This window comes from Beta vulgaris, chromosome 3, assembly GCF_026745355.1.
Source record: "Beta vulgaris subsp. vulgaris cultivar EL10 chromosome 3, EL10.2, whole genome shotgun sequence".
In the NCBI taxonomy this organism is placed as follows: domain Eukaryota; kingdom Viridiplantae; phylum Streptophyta; class Magnoliopsida; order Caryophyllales; family Amaranthaceae; genus Beta; species Beta vulgaris.
In genome coordinates this window covers 412841-436294 of record NC_079204.1, presented here as the reverse complement: position 1 = coordinate 436294, position 23454 = coordinate 412841, and the positions used below count along the sequence as shown (strand labels likewise).

Here is a 23454-nt window from a genome sequence, read left to right as displayed (position 1 = left end):
TTATATCACCTATTGAATGGTGCGGTGTTATTGTTAGTGTTAAATCAAGTTCTTTTATGAGAGTAGAAAGATATGTGAAGTATGAGATCTGGATCTTGGGGTCATTAAAATCAAAAGAGCATCATCGTTAAACTTTATCTCTAGGTAATTCAATGAATCTTTCAAAAATGGCAGGAAAGAGTAAGCCTTTCATTATGGGGATAGGATTGATTGTTGGCTGGCGTAGGCGGTAGGCCTTTCTACTAATGTTGCTTGTGAAACATTGTGTCTTAAGTTCTTCATTCCGAGTTATTAGCTTCGAGGGAGGCCATCGCGTGGGCTAAGGATCAAGGGCTTTGATGCATAGAGTTCGGGAATTGGGTCTGCTCGGGCAAATCAGTAATGTCCGGAACACTGAAGAAAAAGAATAGAATGGAGGATATAAGAGCAATAGTTGCTAGCATAATTTCAAGCTATTATTTGTTTTCTCTAACCTCGCTGATGAAACTGATGTTGTCCATTATCATCACTAGAATCTAACAACTTAAGAGATTACCAATTAGCTATGTGTCCCATTCTTTTGAAGCATTCTTTCTGAGTAATTGCTCTCTATTAAATGTTATTTGCACCTTGGATCTTATTGCTGCAAGACGAATTATGGGTCTGAACCCAATTAGTTGAAAACTTGTGCAATTTTGGTCATCAATTGATTACACAGTGTTACGTTGACGATAGGCCATCCATACACAATCTCAACCCAATTAGTGGAACAAGTTGTGTAGTTTTTGGAAATTCTTGTGCTATATTTGCTTTTTTACGATTTATGAGATATAACCTCAAATATCGATATATGAAAAAAATTATAAAAAGTATATTTTTGAAAAATACAAATTGAGACTAACAAGATCCAACGAGTATGATTTTTCGCATGATATATAAACTATAAGATAATCAAAGTTATCATGTGAATGATGTTAATAATCAAAATGTACCAACTAAAAAAAACCGAAGGAGTAATAAAGGAATAGAAAATCATCGACAGAATGTTGACAACTTTTGTCAATAATACTTTCCCCCAGGGCCTATCTTGATTCAAATTCAGATCAATGGGAGTCTAAAAGACTAAGGGGGGTGTTCGGCAATTACAGTATTGAAAAAAAAAAGTTTTAGGTCATTTTTAGAGTTTTGACTAGAGGTATGCATGGGCCTTACCAGGCTCGTTGCCCGCTACTTGGGCCATGGGCTTGCCACGGTCCAGATATTTCATTTCATGCCCATCTAGGCACGAGCCTGCCTATCTGGCTCGTGGGTCGAATCCCCCTTTTCTTTGTTTTTCAGTCAAAAATTGCCAAAAAAACATAGAACACGAGTCAGACCCGTAGGAGGCACGAGCCTGGACCGCGAGCCGGCCCATAGACAAGATCTGAACATTTCAAACTCGGCACGACATGGCCCGTCATTAACGAGCTCGGCCCCAGCCCGACGGTGTCTAAATCCTGCTAGCCAAGCCGTGAACAAGCCTGTCCCGGCACGCCCGAATCTAGTTTTAACTAGTCAAAACTCAAAAGCTCTATAAGAGTGTTGGTGAAGAGAGTTTCAAAAGAGAGTTTTGGGATGAAAACTCTCAAAATGATAAAGCTTCTTTTTAAAGCTTTTTCTTTAGAGGATTAGGTGAGAGAATGTATAAATGACTTTTGTGCTAATAATTATAATACTAACATACTTCTATAAATGCTTTTAGCAATCAACTAAATTTTATCAAACACATTATGTGAAAAGTTAGTTAAATATGCAGTTAAATTTGCTGACACAGAAAGGTAAAACTCTAAACTCTAATAGCTAAACTATATTTGACAAACAGGGATTAAGGTCTTAGAGCGCGCTAAAAGAAAGGGTACTAATAAAGAACTCATTCCCCAACCTATACTCGTCTTTCAAAACAACGAAAAAAAAGATTAAAGTTACTAACGGTCAAATTTGTGATTTAAAAAGTAGGAAGAAAAAAAAAGTATTTATTAAACAAAAAGGTGATAGTACATTCTATAAATGCTTGTTATAAAATCCATGCTCTTATAGAGTAAGAGTACAAGATTTTTATGATCCATTGAATAGATTATCCAGTTCTAATATAATCTAATCTAAAGTGAAATTTAACTAAATATTAACAATTACTCCCTCCGTCCCATAATACAAGTCCCTTTTCCTTTTAAAGTGTCCCAAAATATAAGTCTTGTTTCTATTTTCAATCAATAATTATACCCAAAATACCCTCATGAAAATAATTTAACTCCCAAAAAGTCCTCATAATTTCAGCTTTCAGTGTACCATTATTAATGATAAAATAGAATCTCATAACCCATTAAACTCCTCTACACATTAAACTATGCAATATTAATGTTAAGTTTTTATTTTTTGTTAAAAAGAAAAAAACAATGTAAGTGTTTCCTAATAAAAATGAATCTTTTTATTTAAATAAAACAAGATTCTAGTTTACCTTAATTCCCGTGTAAAAACAGAATCAAGATTTATATTATGGAACGGAGGGAGTATTTTTTAACGATCTATTAGGATTGGATTATCCACGTACATCCTACAAATGAGCCATTAATAAAACACAAAATCAGAATAAGAAAGAAGATCAGACAATTTGAGCCCATATCATAAAGAAATAATAAAAGCAAAAGAGAGAATAAAAGGGGCAGAGTATTGAATATCTGTCTCATAAAAGAACAAAAAGTAGTGATACTAAAATAAAGTGGAGTGAATGTTGTTGATACAAGAATTAATCCAAAAACTCCAACGTTACCATTTTCAAAAACCAAATATAAAGTGGAGCCAAATTAATCATTACTTTCTCGAGTTCACTTTAACAGTTAATTTTTTTTCATATCTAATAGTATCAACATTTGATATATGATATGATGAACAACTTAATTACATTCACAAAACTGTTTCTATAACAGAGAAGAGAAAAATGGGATGGACTTTTTTTGCATGTTTTGGTTGTACAAAGAAGAGAAAACGACCTATATCTAAAAGAGCTTCAAAAACTAGAAGAGTTAACAACATCTATTTTATCTCATATTATCTTATTCTTTATCCTTCATTTTCATTTTTACTATCAGTTATAAGTTTGATTATGTTGGAGTATTTGTTTACATGTTTGTATGTATATTTTGGCAGAGAATTCGAGGGTATGAACCATTGGAGTCAGACATTCATACTAAAGAGCTGGATGTTTTACAACCCCTCAGCAGTACTACAAGGTTGTTAATTTTTGTCTTCCTTTATTCATCTTGTTACGGATTTGTTTGGTTTGACGGAAAATATTTTTAATGCAAATTACCCTTTTGCGAAAATTAGTTTATGAGGAAACACTTATAGAGGAAAAACTTAAGGGAGAGGTGGTAGTTTAGTGGAGTACTATCCTGAATTCCAGGGCATTGCCCAGGATTCGAATCCTCATCCCAATAATATGTTGGACATTGTTGTTTAGCCTTGTATCCACTACCCAGCTTCTGAGTTGGCCAGCCCTGCAGGCTAGTAGCCTAGCAGAGTTTGGTTTTCGAAACAATTATCTTTCCTTATAATAATAAAAAAAAACTTGGAGGAAAAACCAAAACATAGAACGGAGGGGGTGGATGAGAGAAGAGAAGAGAAAGAAAAATGTTTTCTCCCCACCAGACAGTCTCTAAAGTATTGTATAACATGTTGGTCAATTTTCGCAAGCAAATTTAACATCTCAGGATAATAATTAGAATGGTTTTGTTATAATTGTAGTGAGAAAACAAAAGATGAGAAGAAACCAAGCATCAAAAAGAAAGTAAGGTTTAACTTGGAAGTGGTGACTTATGAGCCACTTAGCTTGCAAGATGATGAGCATGATACCAGTTGGGAAGAAACAGGTGATGTAGAAACTGATCAGACAGCAGGAACAGCAGAAGAAGCTTGTCTAAATTATGCACCTCTCAGTAAAACCTTTACAACTGAATCTAAAATGTCATTGTACTCATCAGAGTACAGATATAACAGTTGTTATGATGGTGAAGATGAATATGAATATGATGAGGATGACGATGATGATGAATCACAGATTAGTGATGAAGATGATGATTATGATGATGTTGGTTGCATGATCGATCCTCAAAGCATGTACTGTGAGCAAATAATGGAGGAACTAGACAACTGCTCTTCTATGCCTCTTATCAGTTCTGAGATTAACGCGCGACTTAGGAGCCATTACATTGTACCAGTGCTGAATCCTATAGAGAATCTTTCTCAGTGGAAGGCAGTTAAAACAAGGAAATGCTGATTCTTGAGTGTAATGTGTGGTAAATAAGGAAGATGAGGAAGTGTGTTTTGTTCTGTTTTCCTGTTCTTCAAGAGTGATTTTTGTTTCTGTTTTGTGAATGGCAAGGTTTTCCTGTTCTTTTGGTTTCTGTGCTTGTGGTTTCTTTTCTGCATATGTTCATTCCCAACAACTTAGCTTAACAAATAATCAAGTAAGGAGAAAGCAAAGAGACAAAGATCACATTAACAGGATGCTGATACAGTATGGCCTCAGATTCTAACAATACTAATTGTACAAGGCTTTTCGCTTCATTGTTCGTGCCAGGGAAACATCTCGCATATGTGCTTCAGCTTCAACTCCAATCTGGCATCATATGCAATATTGGAGAGTCGGAAGTATTTAGCTTTTAACTTTCAGATATGTAGCTTAAAAAACTGTACATTGTTCTATCTAGCCCCCCTAATGGCCTTTTAGGTGATGGGCAAAGAAAACAAATTATGACCAACACAAGAAACCTTGGTGGTCATTAACCAGTGCTTCTAAGTTATCTCACATCTGCAAAGGAGCAATCTAGAAAACTCTTCCAAATCGCTCTTTCAGGCATGAAGAAAGGAATGAATCAGGGAAGACGTGCCACTTATGTACGCAGTAAGTTTGTCGCGCTCCTGCTGCCTCTTGCCTGCAGCTTCTTCTACTGAAGAGTCAATATCAACCTCCTTTTCTTCTCACATGAGATATCTGTCAACTTGTGAAGCAGCTTGCAAACACACCCTCCACATTGGTTGAAAACTGACCATACTCGGCCTTGAATTTCTACTGGTTTTCCTTCTCCACACCCAGTTCGTCTGCCAGCTTCTTCAGGAGCAAACAGCAACACATTGGTAACAACCACGCTTTCGTAGTTAGATTTTGAGAATGATACATTAGATATATGTTACAGGAGGTTCAGGTTATTAGTTGCAGTGGATTAAAATTTTCTTAGCACTATTCCTAGAATCAAAGGAAGTTATTAGAAAGACTCATAGAAGCTGTTGGATTGTAATTCCTTTGTACTTCTCATTATATATTTTTATAGATATACTAGATCTATGAGCATTTGTAATCAATAAAATCCTTTTTTTCTCTCTCTCATTTTCTCTTCTCTATTATTTCTCTTAAATTGTTGGGTATGGTTTCAGTATCTAATTTGAACTACTGTTAAAATATATCTAAAAATCAAATTTAGTGCCCCAACAAATATGATATTCATTTGGTTACTAACAATAATATTTATAATGGGAAACCAAGAATTCATGTGGGCCGAGATACTCTTATATGTTCGGTGAAGAACAATTAACTGAATACCAAAAAAAAGGTGCTATAATGTAAAAATTGCCTAAGCTAGTAAACCCCTGTTCTTTTGGAATTAATTTCACTTCAATTACTTTCCTACTTTCTTCTCACAATTTCAATTAATTTCAGTGATTGTTTCTTTTCTGCATTTGTTCATCCACGACAACTTAATTTTACAAATAATCACAACCAAAAGTAAGGAGAAAACAAAGAGAGGGAGATCTATAAAATTGTTGTTAGTGTCATTCTACAACCAGGATTAATTATATAGACTATCGTGGAATTTGTTTCAGAAGCAACAAAGAGTATGAAACATTCACCAACTGTGACAGTAACAAACACGAAAACATACACAAATTACAACTCATAAAAAGCTCATCTTCTGCATCTACCTCATTTTAGGAGGGAGGACATCCGCGACAGCACGCAGATGTTCATATTCTCCATCTGCACTCGAACCCCGTAAAGTTAATTAAGCTCTGAAAACCTAGACAACTGTCGCAAGCGCAAGCTGATGCCTATGAGCAAAAATTTCCATGGGCAAAAGAATGCTTTCCAAAATCAGTGATCTTGACCATTATTATTCAACAAGTAAATTTGTGGTATACCCGTGATTCATAACTCACAAGTAGGAAGTGGCAGAATCTTCAGTGGAAACCCACAAGTACTGGCACATTCTTCTGTGGAATTCGAGCAGAACATTTCTAATTAATAAGTGCTAGAATGAAATCTAGTCTGAATCTACAAGCTGGTATTGTGGGTAATGGAGTAACATCTACATTATTGTACAGAAGCAAGAATCTGAATCATCGTCGTCATCACTGTCACTCACGTCACTGCACCACAGAAAGAAAATCCCGAATGAGATCCAACATATAAGAAAAATATGACAAGATTTACCAAATAAGTAAACATTAACAAGGTAAACTTCAATCATTCAGAATTTGATCAGAATAAAGACATGTTCTTTATAACAAACTTACACAATATATATAGTATCTCATGTACTGAAAATTCCAAACCTGAACTCCTGAAGATACGCAAATCATCTAGAACGAAGATATTGCACTTAGTCACATGCAAGTATGCAACCTAGAAAATCTCTTCAATAAAAATCAATTGGTCCAAGCAATCACAATAACCAAGCAGCTGACAGATACTCCTCCTGTAGTATAGTAAGTAGAATATCTTATTTTTTTTACTGTCTCTAAGACAAACCTTTGACCATTGATGTCTTTTTTTATAATAGACCATTGATGTCTTTGATAAAGATATACAAAGTTGGTATTATGAAGATACACAATGAAACAAATCTGACAATATGACATTGACCCTAGAAAAAGCATACGAGTACGCATAATGGGATGAAGAGAGCAAATAGTTTTCAAAAATTTATGTCAAATAGTACACACTTTTGTGGGAGCCAAGTAGAAAATTCTAAGTATGTGAAACCACATTACTATAGCTGGAATTTGTGTCGACCATCCAAAGTTTTCTACAATATTTGAGCTCGATTCGAAATTTTTATGAGTTTACCATAGCTAAATTCGATTCGAAAAACTCATGAAAAATCTCAAATATTTTTTTATAACTAGTAAATTGCATATTAAACCATTTAATATGAAAATGATACTAGTAAAATATGCACAATACTGACGCGAAGCTCAAAGGAAATACAAGACAAATAAATATCTTAGTAAAGAACATTTACTTATTCAATTTTTTTGGATTTTTGTTAAATTTAACTTGAAAATTTAAGCCTAGAAGAACTCGACTCGAGTTTAAATGCAGGTGTTACGAGCCAAAAAACTCCAAGCTCGGGTTAGGCTTGGTTGGCTCGTTAATACCCCTAGTCCAATGCTAAACAATTGGATTGACAATTTCCAGTAGTTGGCAGATCTGTCTCCCAACTAATACTGTATCTAATGTCCTTCATAAAGCTAAAATTGTACCGAATACTTGTTTAATGCCAAAAACAGGCAAAAAGTACATATATAGAGTTCATACGCTCCTCACTTCATTAACAACTAATAAAGATGCTCTGCCACACCAGCTGTATCATATTTGAAGTAGTAAACAAGTATACTTCAAAAATAAATAGTTTGCAAAGTCAACCGCATATGAAATTTGTTAGCAGAACATCTGAAATAGGTTGAGGTGAAACAACCCAGGTAAAAAGAGACATTAGTCATATAATAGCAGATGAGAATGGAAGGTTAAAACCAATTCATCTTCTCTTTAAAATAAATCATTACCATAAACATGGTCAGGACTAGGGAGAAAGAAACACATAAAACTTAGTGATAAATCAGATAATTTCAATTTAATTGAGTGAACAGAAATCATAAAGCAGGTATCATATGGTCTGAAAAATTGATTTCTCAGGTAGCAAAAGTGTGGCTATGAAAAATCATTGTTGTTATGGAGTTGCAAACGTACTATCATTATTGAACACTTCCAAGCCAAACAGCTCAGCAGCCTAATTATCAGACGTTTACTTGCAAATTTTCCATTATGCTTTACCACCAAACAAAGAAAGAAATAATCAGATCAAGTTCATCTATTTTCTGATTCCTATTATATTAGTAATAAAGTATTAAAGTTGTATATAGAAAGCAAAGCAGTCCCGAACAAAATCACCTATGAAATGAAATAGCTATCGAACTTCCAGGATCTAATAATTTAAAGTTTGGTTAATATCAGAAGCTCAAAGCTACTCAAATTTTATCTTTTTCTTGGCTAAGAGGACACTAAAGCTACTTCTGTTGACTGATATACGATAGGAGAATTTGTTGTCCTATTACGCAACCAGGTTATTTCGTTCATAAACTCATATTACCTTTTGTGGGTAACATGATGCAGCAATAAAACTCAAAAGCTAACAGGGATCTGTATACGTCCACGCCTAAAGGTATTTCAGCTCTACATCCAGGCAGCCATTTCAAACTTATATTAGCACCTACAAACTGACCATCAGTAAAATCAGGTCTCCTTAAACTCTCCCAGAAATTAAAAAGCAAAAGCGTTTTGTTATAAATAGTTACAATTCACAACTAAGAATATATTCTCCAACGCAATCACACAACTGTCAAGGGTTCTCTCAACCTAGAATGTATGCGACATCATTATCAAACAATTATACCACATGACAATTGCTAAACCAAAAATCTCAAACCAGTTCAATCTCTAAAAACCTACATAAAGTCGTGGATTCCAACTAGCTCCCCCCCCCCCCCCACACACACACAGTCTGAACCCTAATTAGGATACTACTTGATGAGAATCATATTTGAATAGATGATGACAAGGAGGGGCAGAGATCGAAAATAACCCTTATCAGTCATCAGCATACAAGCTAATGCCAACTTTCCTTACCTGATAAGAACTGAAATTTGATCACCCAACTCAAAGAAGAAAAAAGTCACTAGTATCCACTCAACTATGATACAAATAGAACAAAAACTAAGTATTATCCACCTTCATGAAGCCAGAAATATTGGTCTTTGCTAGCAGTACGACACATATTGATCGCGTGAGAATATCAAAATAAACTTTATACAGGCATTAGCTGATTATCCTCTGAACACATTGCATAGACCAATGGCACCATGTAAGCTATAAACTTTTGATTATAATGGACTAAACACAAATTCTGGCTAACATGGACCTTATATTCACGATGAAGCACCCAAGAATGTCTATGCAGTTTCAATCTAATATCTAATAAGTAACAATAGGTTGAATAACGAGGTTGAGTTGCATTATTATAAGAAGATTGCAGTAACAATCCCTACACTTCAATTCAACTTCAAACCTCAATCTCAAGGGGCAAAATTCACAACTTGCAAACCAGAAATACCACTAGTATATCAGCACAAACATAAGATCACAAACAAAGGAATGAAATAGAGATATTATAACATAAAAATGCAATAAGACAAAAATATTATAAATGCATAACTACCTTGTCCAAAATCCCACTTCTAATGAAATTACATAAACAGATTAACTAGGCATAATTACCTTGGTTGAAATATAACTACTTCAGCAAGCTTATTTCCACCACTAGTATCATTCCACTTCACTTTCCTCTTTGTTTTCGCCGCACCTTTCGAAATTTCACCATTTCTAGGAGACAATAACCTCTTTGTTTCATCATCTTCATCCTCACCCAATATTCTCTCCACTGTTTCCTTTTCAGGCTTCATACTACTAATAAGTGGCTTAGTTTTTGACTCTTTACCATTTGCATCCATTGCAAAAAATACCAACAATTAATCAAACCTAAGATCAAATTCCCAATAACCCACTTCTCCAATCCAATCAAAAGGCCAAATTCCAACTTTTTACATAAATAGCAGGACTTTCATTTCATATACCCAGTTATTACTTCAACACCATAATCATAACCCAAAACCAAAAATTCCATTAACAAACTAATACCCCCAAAAAATCCCTAATCAAATATACCAAGCAACCTCACTTTTAGTCTCAAGAATGTCAAATTTTCCAACAAATAATAAGAATTTTAAGTACCCACTTGTTAAAAGTGAAGACATTAAATTAACAAGAGACACAAAACCCAAAATCCCTTAATTCAACCTTTCCTTCAAATTTGGGTCATTTATTGCCAAATATCCAAGAAATTCAACAACCCAGAATATAAAATGACGTTTCAAGAAAAGGACACACAAAAATAAGGTTCACAAAAAGAGGCAAAATTTAAGGGATCTAAAAACTCACACTGAAAAACCTGAGTAGGAGAGAGAGTGAAAAATAGCGTGAGGAGATCTGAAAAATATGCAGAAGAAATACTAATAACTGTATTACAACGAAGTTTATGAGACTTTGAGAGGAGAGAGAAAAAGAAGTAACGAAGAATGAGCGTAATAAAGTTAGGACGAAGATGAATTTGATAGAAAAATGGTTGTAAAATCATTCTGTTGATGACTAGATCTAGCTTTAACAAATTCAACGGTTGTTGTTGAATTATCTACCGCCAATCGAATTTACCCCGGCTCTCCTATTTGGAACAGATAGGATGGTCAAGTGTCAAGAATTAAGAACTTGTGGCAACACGAATTTCCTCTAAACTATCCTCGTACAGGACCACTTACTCGGAGGCTCCATAAAAATCCCAATCCTCCACCACCCATAATAATATTGAAATTTTTGCTTCCACTAAGATTTGAACCTTAGTCTCTCATGTGCGAGATATGCCATACCATTGAACCCAAGAATCCTTTAGGGTAGTTTTAAAGTAGTTTTCACGTGCTTAAGTTGATATTATAATTAGGGTTTTCCGATAGGGTACTCATGTATTTTAGTCGAACTTGACATTTAACCTACTTAGGGTGAAAATTATCGATTATTGGTTTTTCGATTTAGGTTAAATGTCAAATTCGACTTAATTATGTTTTTTTGTTTTTGTTTTGAAGTTAGAGTGAAAATTTTAAACTACTTGAAACTTGTTTTTCAGGTTTTTTTTTGTTTTGGTTTTAAAAACAATGTGCACTTGAGAGTGACAAAAATAAATGTGGGATTTTAGAAGTTGGAAGCAGGTTACACTTTAGGTTTTTAGAATAATAAATAGTTAAAAAAGAAGGCAGGTACAAGATTAATGATATTCTAATGACCGTCATCAATAATAAGTGTACACGTGGAAAATTATGCAACTTCATTGCAAAATTATATGGAATGTTTTATAGAATGCCAACAACAAGAATACAAGAATACTACTTTGAAAAACCCAAAAATCTACTATCATGAATTCATTATTTTGTATCTGGAAAGAAACACACGATCTGGCCTGAAAATAAAACACTATCATGAATTTATGCTAATAACTAATTTTAGTAGTCCTTAGTGTCGGATAACCTTTATCCATCATCAAATTTAAGTTTAACAAGCGATAATAAATTTATCTTGCTAATATAATGTTGATGATGATGTCTTACTGTTGATAATTCATTACTGTAAAAGCCAAAAATACATGTCTACATCCATGTCACTCCTATGAATTACCGCTCCAACTAACATGAACTTTCAAGGGGTTAATGATAGAAGACAATTATAGTGACTAGATTAATTTGCTTCAAAGATTTGTTACAATGATTGTAACTTAAAACACACTCTAAATCAACCACTTCTCCAGTTATTTCACAATTTTTAACATTTACCTTACATAAAAACCACACACATGAGTTTTGTGGGAGAAAGGAAGTTATTTAACTAGAGATGGCTTGCTTTGGTTTAGATGGCCTTAGAAAAACAAGACTCAAGAATGGTTTTTTCGAACGTTCATCCCCAGCTTTACAACAAGTTTTGCTTCAGCTTTTCCGGTAAGAATATGTAGTATATGTTTCTGATTTTGGATGATATCTTGCTTGGTGTAGTTGTGTTCTTTATACAACATGTAAAATGTTAAGGCATTCAAGGAAAGTTATGCAACGTTTGTTTGATTTCACATGTCATATGGAGTATTTTCATTGGTAAAAGGATAAATCGCATCTTACCTCTTAGACTTTTCACGTTTTTAGAAACTCTCACCTTAATGATTTTTTTTTATAAATTTCCACTTACCATTTTCAATTTTATTAAAAACTCCCACCACTTAGCGATTTTTGTTAAATTCCATTAATAAAACTGTTAAGTGGGTCCCTCATATACATTTTTTTAACAAAACCAAACTTGAAATAGTTGCAAGTCTCTACAAATAGTTATAATTCGTTCCAAACTTGCTCCAAAATTGTTGAGATTTTGCCTTTAAATTGAGGAAATTGACTTCGATAGTAAATTAATAATAAAATGCATACGTGAGGTCTACTTAACGGTTTTGTTAACGAAATTTAACAAAAATTGTTAAGTGGTGAGAGTTTTTAATAAAATTGGAAATGGTAGGTGGAAATTTATAAAAAAAATTCATTAAGGTGGGAGTTTTTAAAAACGTGAAAAGTTTAGGTGGTTTTGAACAAAAAATCCTTGGTAAAACTCACAAGAGTTGTAGTGTGGTACTGAGTAGTAGTACTACTTGTTGCTTCTAAAGATGGCGCTACAACTCCTAAACCAGCAGACAATCGTGTTGCGACCCCAAAAGGACAAGTCTCACAATGGTTATACCATGTCAATTTTCATCCTAGGGGCTAGGCTAACTATGGGGGTGGCCGGGTGGGTGTGCTAAAGCAAACTGGTCTTACTAGACGACGGCTACCTTAAGCATTCGACTAATATTAAGTGATAGGTTGAACATGTTTGGTGCTAATTTGTGGGCTTTTCGTCGTGCTCATATGGTGCCATCCTTTGCAAAGGATGGTCCATTGGCAGACTCATGCTTGGTTGTTCTCCGGTATGCTAGTGGCAAGCCAACCCATCAGCCGGCTTTGCCAAATGATAACTTTAGCTGCTTTTTGTTATTTTTGGGAGTTTTTTTGTTTTGAGGAAAGCAAATCTAATTTGTAACTTAATATTTTTTTTTTTTTTTTTTTTTTTGTGAAAAAACGAACATGGAATTAACTAAAACAAATCCGCCATAAAGTTATTACAATCCGAGATGTATTGTAACTTAATATGACTTGCACGTTATACTGTAGTACTTTACTATATAGTGTACCAGTTTATAGTTTAATGCACTAGTTAATAACATGTATGCAAAAGCAACACCACCACTAAGCACTTTCCTCAGGAGGATGAGTGTACCTAGTCACAATAAATTAAGGCACAAGCAAAAATAATTACCCAAAAAAGAAAAGTAAGGTTATGTAAACAAAAAATTGAACCAAACAACTTTCAATAACATCTATATGCTAAAATCATAAGACAGGCCAAATATATAATTCCCGTCAAGAGAATGGCTGAAATTATGGCAGACAACAAATATTGCTCCTTTAATCCCTCACCAATCATTTTTCCGATATGATGATAACCCCGTCTCAAAGATGAAAATTTTCTACCCCTTCATTTAACGAAAGAGTTAAATAATAGAAGATGATAACTTAATTTGCCATTTAGGATCGTCATATTGTATAACATGATATTGGTGTTTAAAAGGGGTGAAATGTGCAAAAAAGTTTTTCATTTCCCATATAAATGTATCACTACAAAAAAAAAAGGGAGGAAAAAAAGAAAGAAAGATGCACCAGAAACACAGTAGGTCAAAGATAAATGTTTCTATCCTGCAGAGGAGTACCCATGAAAAGATGTCCACTAAAAAGCCTACAAAATGTCGGTGAAGAATGGTAGAAATTTTATGAAATATAAACACTCAATGGATGATACATATGCATGTTTTGGCACCATCACTTTATACTTCAAGTGGCTTAGAATTTAGAATAAAGTAGTTGCATCACAGTCTAAACAACAGTCGAATCTCATCATAATTTGGTCACTTTTTCTTTTTGTAACACTATCAAAATACAATTCATAGAATGATAAATCTGACTTCTTTTAACTATATTTTTACATCATTACTCATGGGTCGAAACATATTTCAAGTTAATAAAGATGACCATTACAAGAGATAGAGTTCATACTTCATGATATATTTGAGTATGCAAAGAGATACTACCTTCATTCTAATCTAATTTAGGGTGCGTTCTTTTCACCTTATTGGACCTGAGCTTATCTGAACTGAACTTATTGGACCTAAACTGAACTTATTATTAGTTTAGACTAAACTATCAACACATAATAGCTAATTCTGGACAGTGGCAGTATACAAATTTGTAGCTGATCGAACATCTTTCATGACAGAGCTCAAAAACCTATGGAGATCGATCATCGTTTATATGAATTTGGGTCCGTGGAATACTATGTTCAGGTAATTTCACAAAATCCTGTTAATTAGACTGAGAAGTGAGAACAAATACAAAAGTTTTAATATATGGATCTGCACTTTTGTACTAGGATCAAGATAACAGTATAATCTCAACAATTCAGCTGAAACAAAAAAAAAAAAACTTTTCCTACTTACTGTGTTATATATGCAGGAGCGATCTAAATGTAGTACAGTCAGGCTCTAAGTCTAATTCATTGTTTGACAGTCCTCTGCTTCAGATCCACAAAACATCTATCTGTCGATTTCGACCCCAATACTCTCTCCCAGGACACTCGTATCACAAGGACTGTGTCCTTACACGATACAAAAGGTGAAAGATATAAGTCCTGATGTGGTGGACATACTTCACCCTGCAAGAGATGGATACCAACTGACCTTACAGCTGAAATTTGTTCATATACCACAAGGCAAAGGTTTGTAGCTCCACTTTTCTGCAAACATGAAAACATATTCTTCTCAGAAAATCCAATAACATTTTACACTAACACCTTAAGACTTAAGAAATAAATTTGGACGAAGTTTTGAGTTATAAATAAGGAAGATAGTATAGCAGAAAAACATAGCAGATTGCCTTGGTGTGGACATATGTGATGTCTACTAGATGATGCATTGGGTGAAGAGTTGCGAGTAGGAAGATTTTCGGAGAAGTCAAGGGAGGCAACGATGACTTGGGTAGTTGGATATAGAACTTTCAGAATATATGAAAACATTAGATTTGCAGGATAATATAACACTTGAATTGATAGAAGAAAATGGAGGCAGAGGATCTATGGCAACGACCATTGGATATGAAATCTTAGCTCATGCAGCCGACCCAAGGCTTTTACCTTGTTATTTTTCTCTCTACACTTCACTTTCCATTCTGTTTCTTCCTTGGTCATCAATGAAAAGATGACAAGAAACAGGAACTTTGGCAATCACAATTGAATCTAATTGATCAAATGCTTCTGTATTCCTTCTGCAGATGGAGCGAAGATAATCAAGGAGATTGCTGCAGTAGCATCTGTAATATTGAGTTCACAACTGAAAGAAATGCTCCGCAATTTCAGTTCAGAGGATGCTTCTGAAGGGACTTATAAACCGATTAAGTGTATATATCACCCAAGAGAACCTCTCTTTGTAATCAGACAGGTATTATACAGAACACGGTAGATAAATTATTTCTGATAACTTTTACAGATAATGCATCCTTGCCCCTCTTCCTGTAGTTAACAGCATCATGATCACTGTAGGGGTTTGTGTTTGATGCATGAAATGTATGTGCTTGACAGCCAAAGAAGGTTACTGTTGTATTCCCTATGAGATTCAAGGAAACTTCAGATGTGGTTATTGCCACATCCTTTTTCCAGGTTTGTGGCACACCCATCATAGTTTACATCATATCTTAAGCATAATTTTATGTCGATCATATAAAAAGTAAAACTTCTATATAGGAGCTCATGGACATTGGAAGCTCTGAAGCATTTGCTAAAGCACCTCCATGCACATGGTCACCTATTCCTCCTCCAGAGTTGAGGGGAGAACTCATGGAGGACTTGAGTACGAATGGAGGATTTGTCTCTTTTGGTATTACCCTATTACATATTAAGTCTATCAATTAGTCTCTATTTACTTTAACAACCCATTTGGTAAGTGATAATAATTGACAATAATGATAATGAATTTCAGTGAAATTTTTTGCAAGGGACGTTTCATGTCAATATACATGGTAATGTATGTACAACCCCAACATATTCTTTTCTTCATAAAATTTCATTACCATTTTGGAAGGTGGTATTAAGTGGTACTTTGATGGAAATTTATGAAGAATTATTGACATGGAACCTTCCTACTAAATTACACTATAGTTCATTAACATTACCTCCAATCATTAGAACCTACCAAAAAAGAGGCCATAAGTGGTATGGTGTTCAAGACATTAGACACTGCCTAAAAAAAGTGGAAAATGAGATGGTTCAGGACAAAACAATAGAATAGAAGTGGAACACTAAAGCAGAATGAAACTAAATACTGACATATTCTAAGCAGAAATGACAGCAAGATCTCAAATTAGCTAACATGAACATGGGTCACCAGTAAAGATAAGCGACATTCAATCCCATTATTTTAAGAATGTTCCACTGCTACTCTAGGTTCTCTCTTACCGCCACTACCCATTCGGGCTATTTGATGACTAATTTTTCATGTGCAGACATCTTTTCACGCCACGTTGATGATAAAAGACTAGATAATACTGTGTGGAATCTACTGAACTTCTACACCTATGTTAAATCTCATATAAAGGTACAACTTCTAGTAGCTTCAACTGATTTAGAGTTTAGACAATGGCAAGTCCACATCCTGATTTTAATGCAAGAATCGCTACAGAGCACCAAGGGGTTTATTCAAAGAAAGATGAGAAGGAGGTTGGACGATTTGGTCAAGGTAGGAACTCTAGTCACTAATGCTGTAATGCACCAAAGGATCCTACTTCTATCAGCATCTCATTTACTTGTATAATTGAAAAGCCAATTATTATTAGTTCTTTTACTTATATTTTAAGCAATTAAACAGACAGAAAAATCAATGATTTTTTCATTGTCCCTTGTAGATCTTGCATCAGCCAGACCTAGATGAAGATGATAACGAACAGCAGGTTCGAGGTATGTCTTCAATTGAGTCAATTTTTTTAAAGGAACTTTAATGTTACGAGCCAGAATAATGAACTAAATAGTTGACAATCTGTATCTTAACTTAAAATAAGAGGACTTCAAACATGCTACCGAAATAAACAGCTTTCTTATTATATGTCCACAATTCTCATTTAAGATAAGCAGTATAAACTTGATACCACAACTTCACAAGAAAATGCAATTAACTCGACGCAGGATGCGGCTGGAAAATGAAGCCTGTCAGTTCTTCAAGATTCAGAAAACTCAGAAAACAATATGGTGATTTCAAGAAGAAGATCAAGAGAACAAGATACCGTATTAGAATTCATGGATTCAGTGAACTGAACAACAAGATCAAGAGAATCCATCATCGTATTAAGATCCATGACTTTGGACTTCACCGCCAATGGTTTTCTACCCCTAAACTAAAGTCTGCAAACAAATATACAAGATTAGGGTAGTTCAGTTCTTGATGATTTGAAAAGGCACTTTCTCGTCATCAGGTTGACCAATTACCATCAGCTGCAAACAAAAAAATTAAACAGCTTCATGTACTTTTCAAAAGTAATTCTTAACTGTAGCCACATATGCTTATGTAAGCTTAGATGCGTAATGTAACATAGTTAAACTAAACACAAGAACAGAGAAACTCGATGCTCTATTACTTTTGTATGGTTATCTTGGTGCTTATTACACATAATCAATTAATCATAGAAGCATTATCAGTTTGTTTTCCTCGTTTACATCATTCTGGAATCGAATTTCCTGAAGGAAAAATCATAATACGTTGGAATCAACAAAACAAAAATGTGTTGTTTGTTTCATCCAGATGACATAAAAAATAACCATTTGGCACTTCTCAAAATGCATGAGCAAAATGCAGGTCATAAATTGTACGACTACCACGTAACTGGTAAGTAAATGCATTACCTTGTATATGTATATTTGTATTACAAGCACAGAGTAGAATGAAATGAGAAAATCAATTAATAAGGGCTTACCATGTCTTCTGAATTGAGATTCAATGATCAAAACCAACATCTCCTCTTGTTCCTGAGACCAAGCAGTATAAACCATAAACCAACTACATTCAAAGGAAAAATCAGAGAAGAAGGGTGTTACAGAGCGAAATTGAACAATCAAAATCATCTATTATTCATTGAGAAGAGCCTTTTAGAGAGAGAAAGCTCTCTGATTATTACAAGAGAAATCTAATGACATAAATCTAAAAGTAGTAGTACAAAATCTATTTACATTACACTACATAGGCTGTAATAAGAAGTGTGCTCTCTGATTGGATGAAATGAGCTATCCAGATGATGAGCCATAAGATTTTGTTATAACAGAACCCTGAACCATTTTCTCTTGTATTAAACTCCCATTTGGAGGAAAATCAGCTGCAATAAGGAAAACGGAGGCTGATCATGTAACTGCAGCTTGGCTTGCAGTTTGGTTGCCATTCAGCTGGAGTGAAGCCACTAAGTCATCATTCTTAACAAAGAGTATATATCATATGCTTTGATCCACATCAATCCCTGGCTCATGGTTAGAGAGGGCGGTGGGTTATCTCAGTGATTTCTCCAAGATGGGTTTCTCTGTAGGGTTGTGTGCTAATACCTACTCCGTAGAAAATCACACTCCTTATAGCTAATTTTCCACCAACCTGTATTTCGTGTTTGTTGGAAATGGAAGATGTCTATCTTGCATAATTTGTTCCTTCACGGGATTCACTCTCCATCTCTAGGAATAGTTACAGAAGTGTGGTATGGAAACTTTGCAAAACCATGTCCTATAACTCTGATTTCCAAGAAAAATAAAATTTAAGCAGACCTTTCTCCTGATAGAGTGACAGGCTGACGTAGTCTCCCCTCCTGGGTTCCTCCATGCACAGACATGCAGACCAGAACAAATTAAACCCAGGAACACAAATGAATAATAAATAAAAAGTAAACCCTAAATCTCAGACCCTTCTTCCAATGCAAGTTCCAAGAGGACACCGACTTGAATTCTAAGGTTCATCCATTGATCACTTCTACTCTATATGAAGAAACTTGTTCCTGCAAGCCATTGTTTATCATTTGGATCAATAAGCTCATCATTGCAGTGATTTTGAGGTTTATCACTTCTACTCTATATATGCCAAAAGATGCATGGGTTAATGAATCCAGAATTCTGACCAGAACACTTCTTATGGACCCTAGATGATGAGTCTTCTGCCAAAGATATTACTACAATGATGGGAATGGTGTTGCCGTGTCGCCTTTTGATCAATCAATCAATACTCTGTTACCATTTGTATTCAGATCAGAGCTACATTCGTCAGCATGGCGATGTAAACATGGAAGTCTGGGAGCTCAATCTTGTAGATTGACAGTCATCGTAATATAGATATAATAAGTTACACTTCTAAAAGAGAAAGAAAAGAAAAAGTACCACTAGTGTTGTATGCATGGAACAGGTATCATGTCCATTTTATGATGAGCATGTAACATTATGGAAACGGTTTTCATTGTTGATACTCTCAGTGTCTCCTGTTCAGCCAACAGAAAAACGAATGTTTAAAAACACTGTTCTGAACAATTAGCTACCTTCTTAAGAAAAAGGAAGAACTTGAAAGTTTAGATGTAGCCATAACAAATTTGCATCTAATTATTTGAATTCTTACTGTTTAGTCAGAGCTCTATCTTTGTAGCTCAAATCTCTCATAACGCAGGATAAACGCAATCTGCAAAACAGAAGTGCAGAATATCTCTATGCACAATTTATGAAACCATCATTATGCCATCTAGGGCCTTGACAATTGATAAAAGGACACAAGATGATGGCTGAACAAAATGTAGAGAAAAATATATCAAATAAATTCATCTACATATCTCCCATTTTTCAGAGTTTAGCTAATTTAATTCACAAGATGAAACACCACACACCACAAATGATGTTTCACTTCTCCATTCTTATCTATATGCATCAGGCACAATGGAAAATTCACCAAAGCTGCACCAAAATATTAGCCAATATATATTCAGAATAAGCATATTGTACCAGCAACTGTAAGGGATAAAGGTATAAAGGAATAGCAAGTATAAATTTTCCTTTCGTCTTCCACCGAAGAGAAATACATTATCTACCTACCATCATTTTTGCAATTGATGTACTCCTACAATGGTTTTCAGAACTATTGCACAACTTTGTTAAAGAAAAGTTTCTCAATTGATATATATAATCAAATAAGTTTCTTGGAAATAAAATTTCAGATACATACATAAAGTTCAATCCCATTTAACATCATAATAGGAAATATTGAAGGTTAAGCAACAAGGTGTCACCGTGACAGTTAACTATAATTCAAACTAACATACATTATCGTGAAGCCAAATTGTACCATCACGGTCTCATGGATACTTTCAAATAATCATTACTGGTAACCTAGATAGAATATGCTTTTTGAGGATGATACTTGACAAATGAAAATATTATGGAAGTCTAACAGCCTCCCATCTCAAGAGTATCAATATCGATTAGACAATTACTTACCCCATCTCACTATCAGTGATCTTGCAAAGTTAAGAACAGACCACTTATATTAAAATTGTCATTTTCCTGATTCATATATTCGTTGTGAGTGACATCCTAGACTCTAAAATGTCTCTTGTACCATTTAATGTCACATTGAGACTTGCCGTGAGACATCAAGTGAATCTAAGTAGCCAACAATCATGATTAAACAAACACAGATCCATCTGAGATCACTTCCTCAGCCCGGCTTCTGATTCTGTTTTATCTTCCATACCATCCCTCCCATGATCTCAGTACAATCTTCAAATACGGTGCTCTATTCTTTTATTATTATAAGCCTTCATTAGAGCATCTAATTTTGTCATTTGCAATTTCACATAACAACATTGCCCCATTAAGGCATTGACAATGATGTATTTGCCAAAATACTTGACAGACAAAGTGCAGCATATTACTCCATGCATCAATTGGTTTCAAACACAAGGTCTGATTAAAGCCATTCTTTACAGGACCTTACACTTTTGTTTGGAACTTTGGATAACACTAATGGACGGAACTGTAGGGAAAGTAAGGAGAGGTAAAGGTAGGAAAAGGAAGGAGAGGAAAGGGGGAGGAACGGAAGGGGAGCGAAGACTGAGCTTGCCTTTTCCTTCCAACATCTGACGAGGTTAGTCTATTGATAAGGAAAAGAAAATTCATCCTTCCAATTCCTTTCCCTTCTCTTCCCCCATGTTGTATTCGAACAATGGGGAAAGATATCTCTCTCCCTCTCCTTCCGAATCCCCCTATACAAACAAACTACTAATGACACAATTACCCACAAGCATTACAGTCAAATAGTCAATGGCAGAATTAGTGCACTGATGTCTCCCATTTGGCACATAATAATTCAGTATATGAAGAAATAAGATTACTGTGTCCTGAAAAACTAACTCATTACAGAAAGATTGTTTGAACAACAGAAGAGAAATAATAATCCTTTCTTCATGCTATAGAAGAAACGATGAAAAAGAATTTTATTAATGTTAAATACAGTACTGCTTTTTGTATACATAATAACCAGAAACAGAAATAGCCTAGAGATAGTATTATGTGTCAAAAAAATTACTATGAGCTACACAAGAAATGAACCTCACCTACCTCCATAGAAGAAACTCTCCTCTGAACACCTATCTACAGGACCAATTTATCCCTCAACATACATGATTATAAAAACCAGAAAGTCTACTCCAGCTCAAGATCAGGAAGCTGCTGCATTAGCATACTATGAGACTCAATTTTCGCCAACAACGGTCCACTGCCTTCGCCACATCTCAAATTCTCCTTACACGACAACAACCCGAACAACCCGAAACAAGAGATAGTAACCACAATGGCATGCCACACAAACAACAACTTCATCAATGCAATACCCCTCAAACTATCCTCATTAAGATCACATTTAACATCAACATTCTCTTGATTCAGCGACAACGAAATCTCCTGACAACCTTTCAACCCAAATGTAGAAGTATACAAATTCAACCCAGCTTGCAACACCCAAGTACCTTTAAAAACCATCCCACTTGACAAAACAAAATCAGCCAAAAATGAAGTAGGCTTAATTGACAAATACAAGCAACAAAACGCACAAACAAGGGTTACATTACCAAGTAAACCATACACATTACTGCTAACACCAGTAAAACCACCATTTCCAACAATGAAATACTCAACAAGAAAGAAAACCCCAGATAAAACAAACAAAAAACACTCATTAATAGCAAAAAGATCATAATTTTCTCTCAAATTAATGAGAATTAAAAGTACCCAGAAAAGGAAAATTACTGCCCCATATTGAAGGAAGGTAAATCTGTAAGTGGGGTGGCCTGAAAATGAGAGAAAAATAAAGAAATCTGATAATACAGCAATAGGTAAGGTAATTAAAAGGGCATAAAGGTCAAAGTTTTTCCATTTTGGGTCCATAAAAAACCAGGGTTTTGAGCGATAATGAGATGGGTCTTTGAGGAAGAGAGAGAAAGATGAATATAAGCGACGTAAACCAAGTGGGGAGAAGAACAAAAACGTCGAAAAATGGGTTGCTAGTGATCCCATGATGGCAATCTGTTTATTCTATGTATGTATCCTGGAAATTTTTGATTGAAATTTTGGGATTGTTTTGTTTTTTGGATCTGTTTTTAAGAATTAGAGCAGAATAACAAGAGAGCATTCATGGTTGCAGTCTTGCAGACGGTTTGATATGATCGAGGTTGATACTTGATCGTGTCAGATTGCTGAGAATTGGGGGTGTTTGACTAAACAAAGAGAAGCATATGAATTTTACTTAATTTGCAAGGAATAATGACCTAGTTAAAAAACTAAAGGTCCAAAAGAACAAGATGATTATAATATAATCGTAAAGCGTGGATTGTACACTAGGGTGCACAATGCTCATTATGCACTAAAAAGAATATACAATTTATATAAAAGAACATGAACTTTTTTCAATATTTTTTTTACTTTGAAAAAAAACACACGATTTAAAATTAAAGAACGTGTAAATTTATATTTATAAAAGAACAAAGGTTACAATGAAAAGAACATATATTAGATGAACATCTACACTTAAGGTAAAAGAAGATATACCTTTTAAATTTAAATTTGAAAAAGAAATCTTTAGTTGCAAAATTTAAGGAAGCAAATAACAATAATTTTTAAAAATTATACTCTAAAAATGATAAAACAACGTAGTTTAGAAAAGGCTGCACCATGCACTACGTGCACTTGGATGCATGTACTTATTTAGGTATAATTAGAGCTTATTGCTTGTATTGCCAATATCTTTTACTCGTTCAAGCTTAGTGATGCTGCTC

The 23454-nt window shown here is 34.6% G+C and overlaps 4 protein-coding genes across 6 annotated transcripts; 2 read left to right on the top strand and 2 right to left on the bottom strand.

Annotated features, from left to right (window-relative positions):
- Nucleotides 1-2768: 2768 nt before the first annotated feature.
- LOC104887886 (hypothetical protein) lies at nucleotides 2769-4412 on the top strand. Its single transcript, XM_010672654.3, has 3 exons — nucleotides 2769-3037; nucleotides 3163-3245; nucleotides 3760-4412. The coding sequence occupies exons 1-3, from the start codon at nucleotides 2954-2956 to the stop codon at nucleotides 4289-4291; spliced, it is 699 nt and encodes a 232-aa protein (XP_010670956.2). The 5' UTR covers nucleotides 2769-2953; the 3' UTR covers nucleotides 4292-4412.
- A 1386-nt stretch (nucleotides 4413-5798) lies between these two features.
- LOC104887885 (uncharacterized) lies at nucleotides 5799-10627 on the bottom strand. The gene is made up of 3 exons (XM_057393452.1): nucleotides 9626-10627; nucleotides 6382-6438; nucleotides 5799-6282 (listed from the first exon to the last, which is right to left on the bottom strand). The coding sequence occupies exons 1-3, from the start codon at nucleotides 9856-9858 to the stop codon at nucleotides 6225-6227; spliced, it is 348 nt and encodes a 115-aa protein (XP_057249435.1). The 5' UTR covers nucleotides 9859-10627; the 3' UTR covers nucleotides 5799-6224.
- Nucleotides 10628-11780: 1153 nt separating this feature from the next.
- On the top strand, nucleotides 11781-17823 carry LOC104887884 (actin-related protein 2/3 complex subunit 2B). 3 transcript variants are annotated; one of them, XM_010672652.4, is made up of 10 exons: nucleotides 11782-11943; nucleotides 14351-14417; nucleotides 14641-14848; nucleotides 15400-15566; nucleotides 15707-15784; nucleotides 15869-16001; nucleotides 16627-16718; nucleotides 16803-16859; nucleotides 17026-17077; nucleotides 17303-17823. In XM_010672652.4, the coding sequence occupies exons 1-10, from the start codon at nucleotides 11840-11842 to the stop codon at nucleotides 17545-17547; spliced, it is 1203 nt and encodes a 400-aa protein (XP_010670954.2). In that variant the 5' UTR covers nucleotides 11782-11839; the 3' UTR covers nucleotides 17548-17823. The 3 variants fall into 3 exon arrangements, with proteins under 3 accessions (XP_010670953.2, XP_010670954.2, XP_019103954.3); XM_010672651.4 differs by having other exon boundaries at nucleotides 11781-11943; nucleotides 16627-16859; XM_019248409.3 differs by lacking the exons at nucleotides 14351-14417; nucleotides 14641-14848 and having other exon boundaries at nucleotides 11874-11943; nucleotides 16627-16859.
- A 4003-nt stretch (nucleotides 17824-21826) lies between these two features.
- On the bottom strand, nucleotides 21827-22696 carry LOC104887882 (hypothetical protein). The gene has a single exon (XM_010672649.3). It carries the CDS (start codon nucleotides 22694-22696, stop codon nucleotides 21827-21829), a length of 870 nt encoding a protein of 289 aa, XP_010670951.2.
- Nucleotides 22697-23454: the final 758 nt, after the last annotated feature.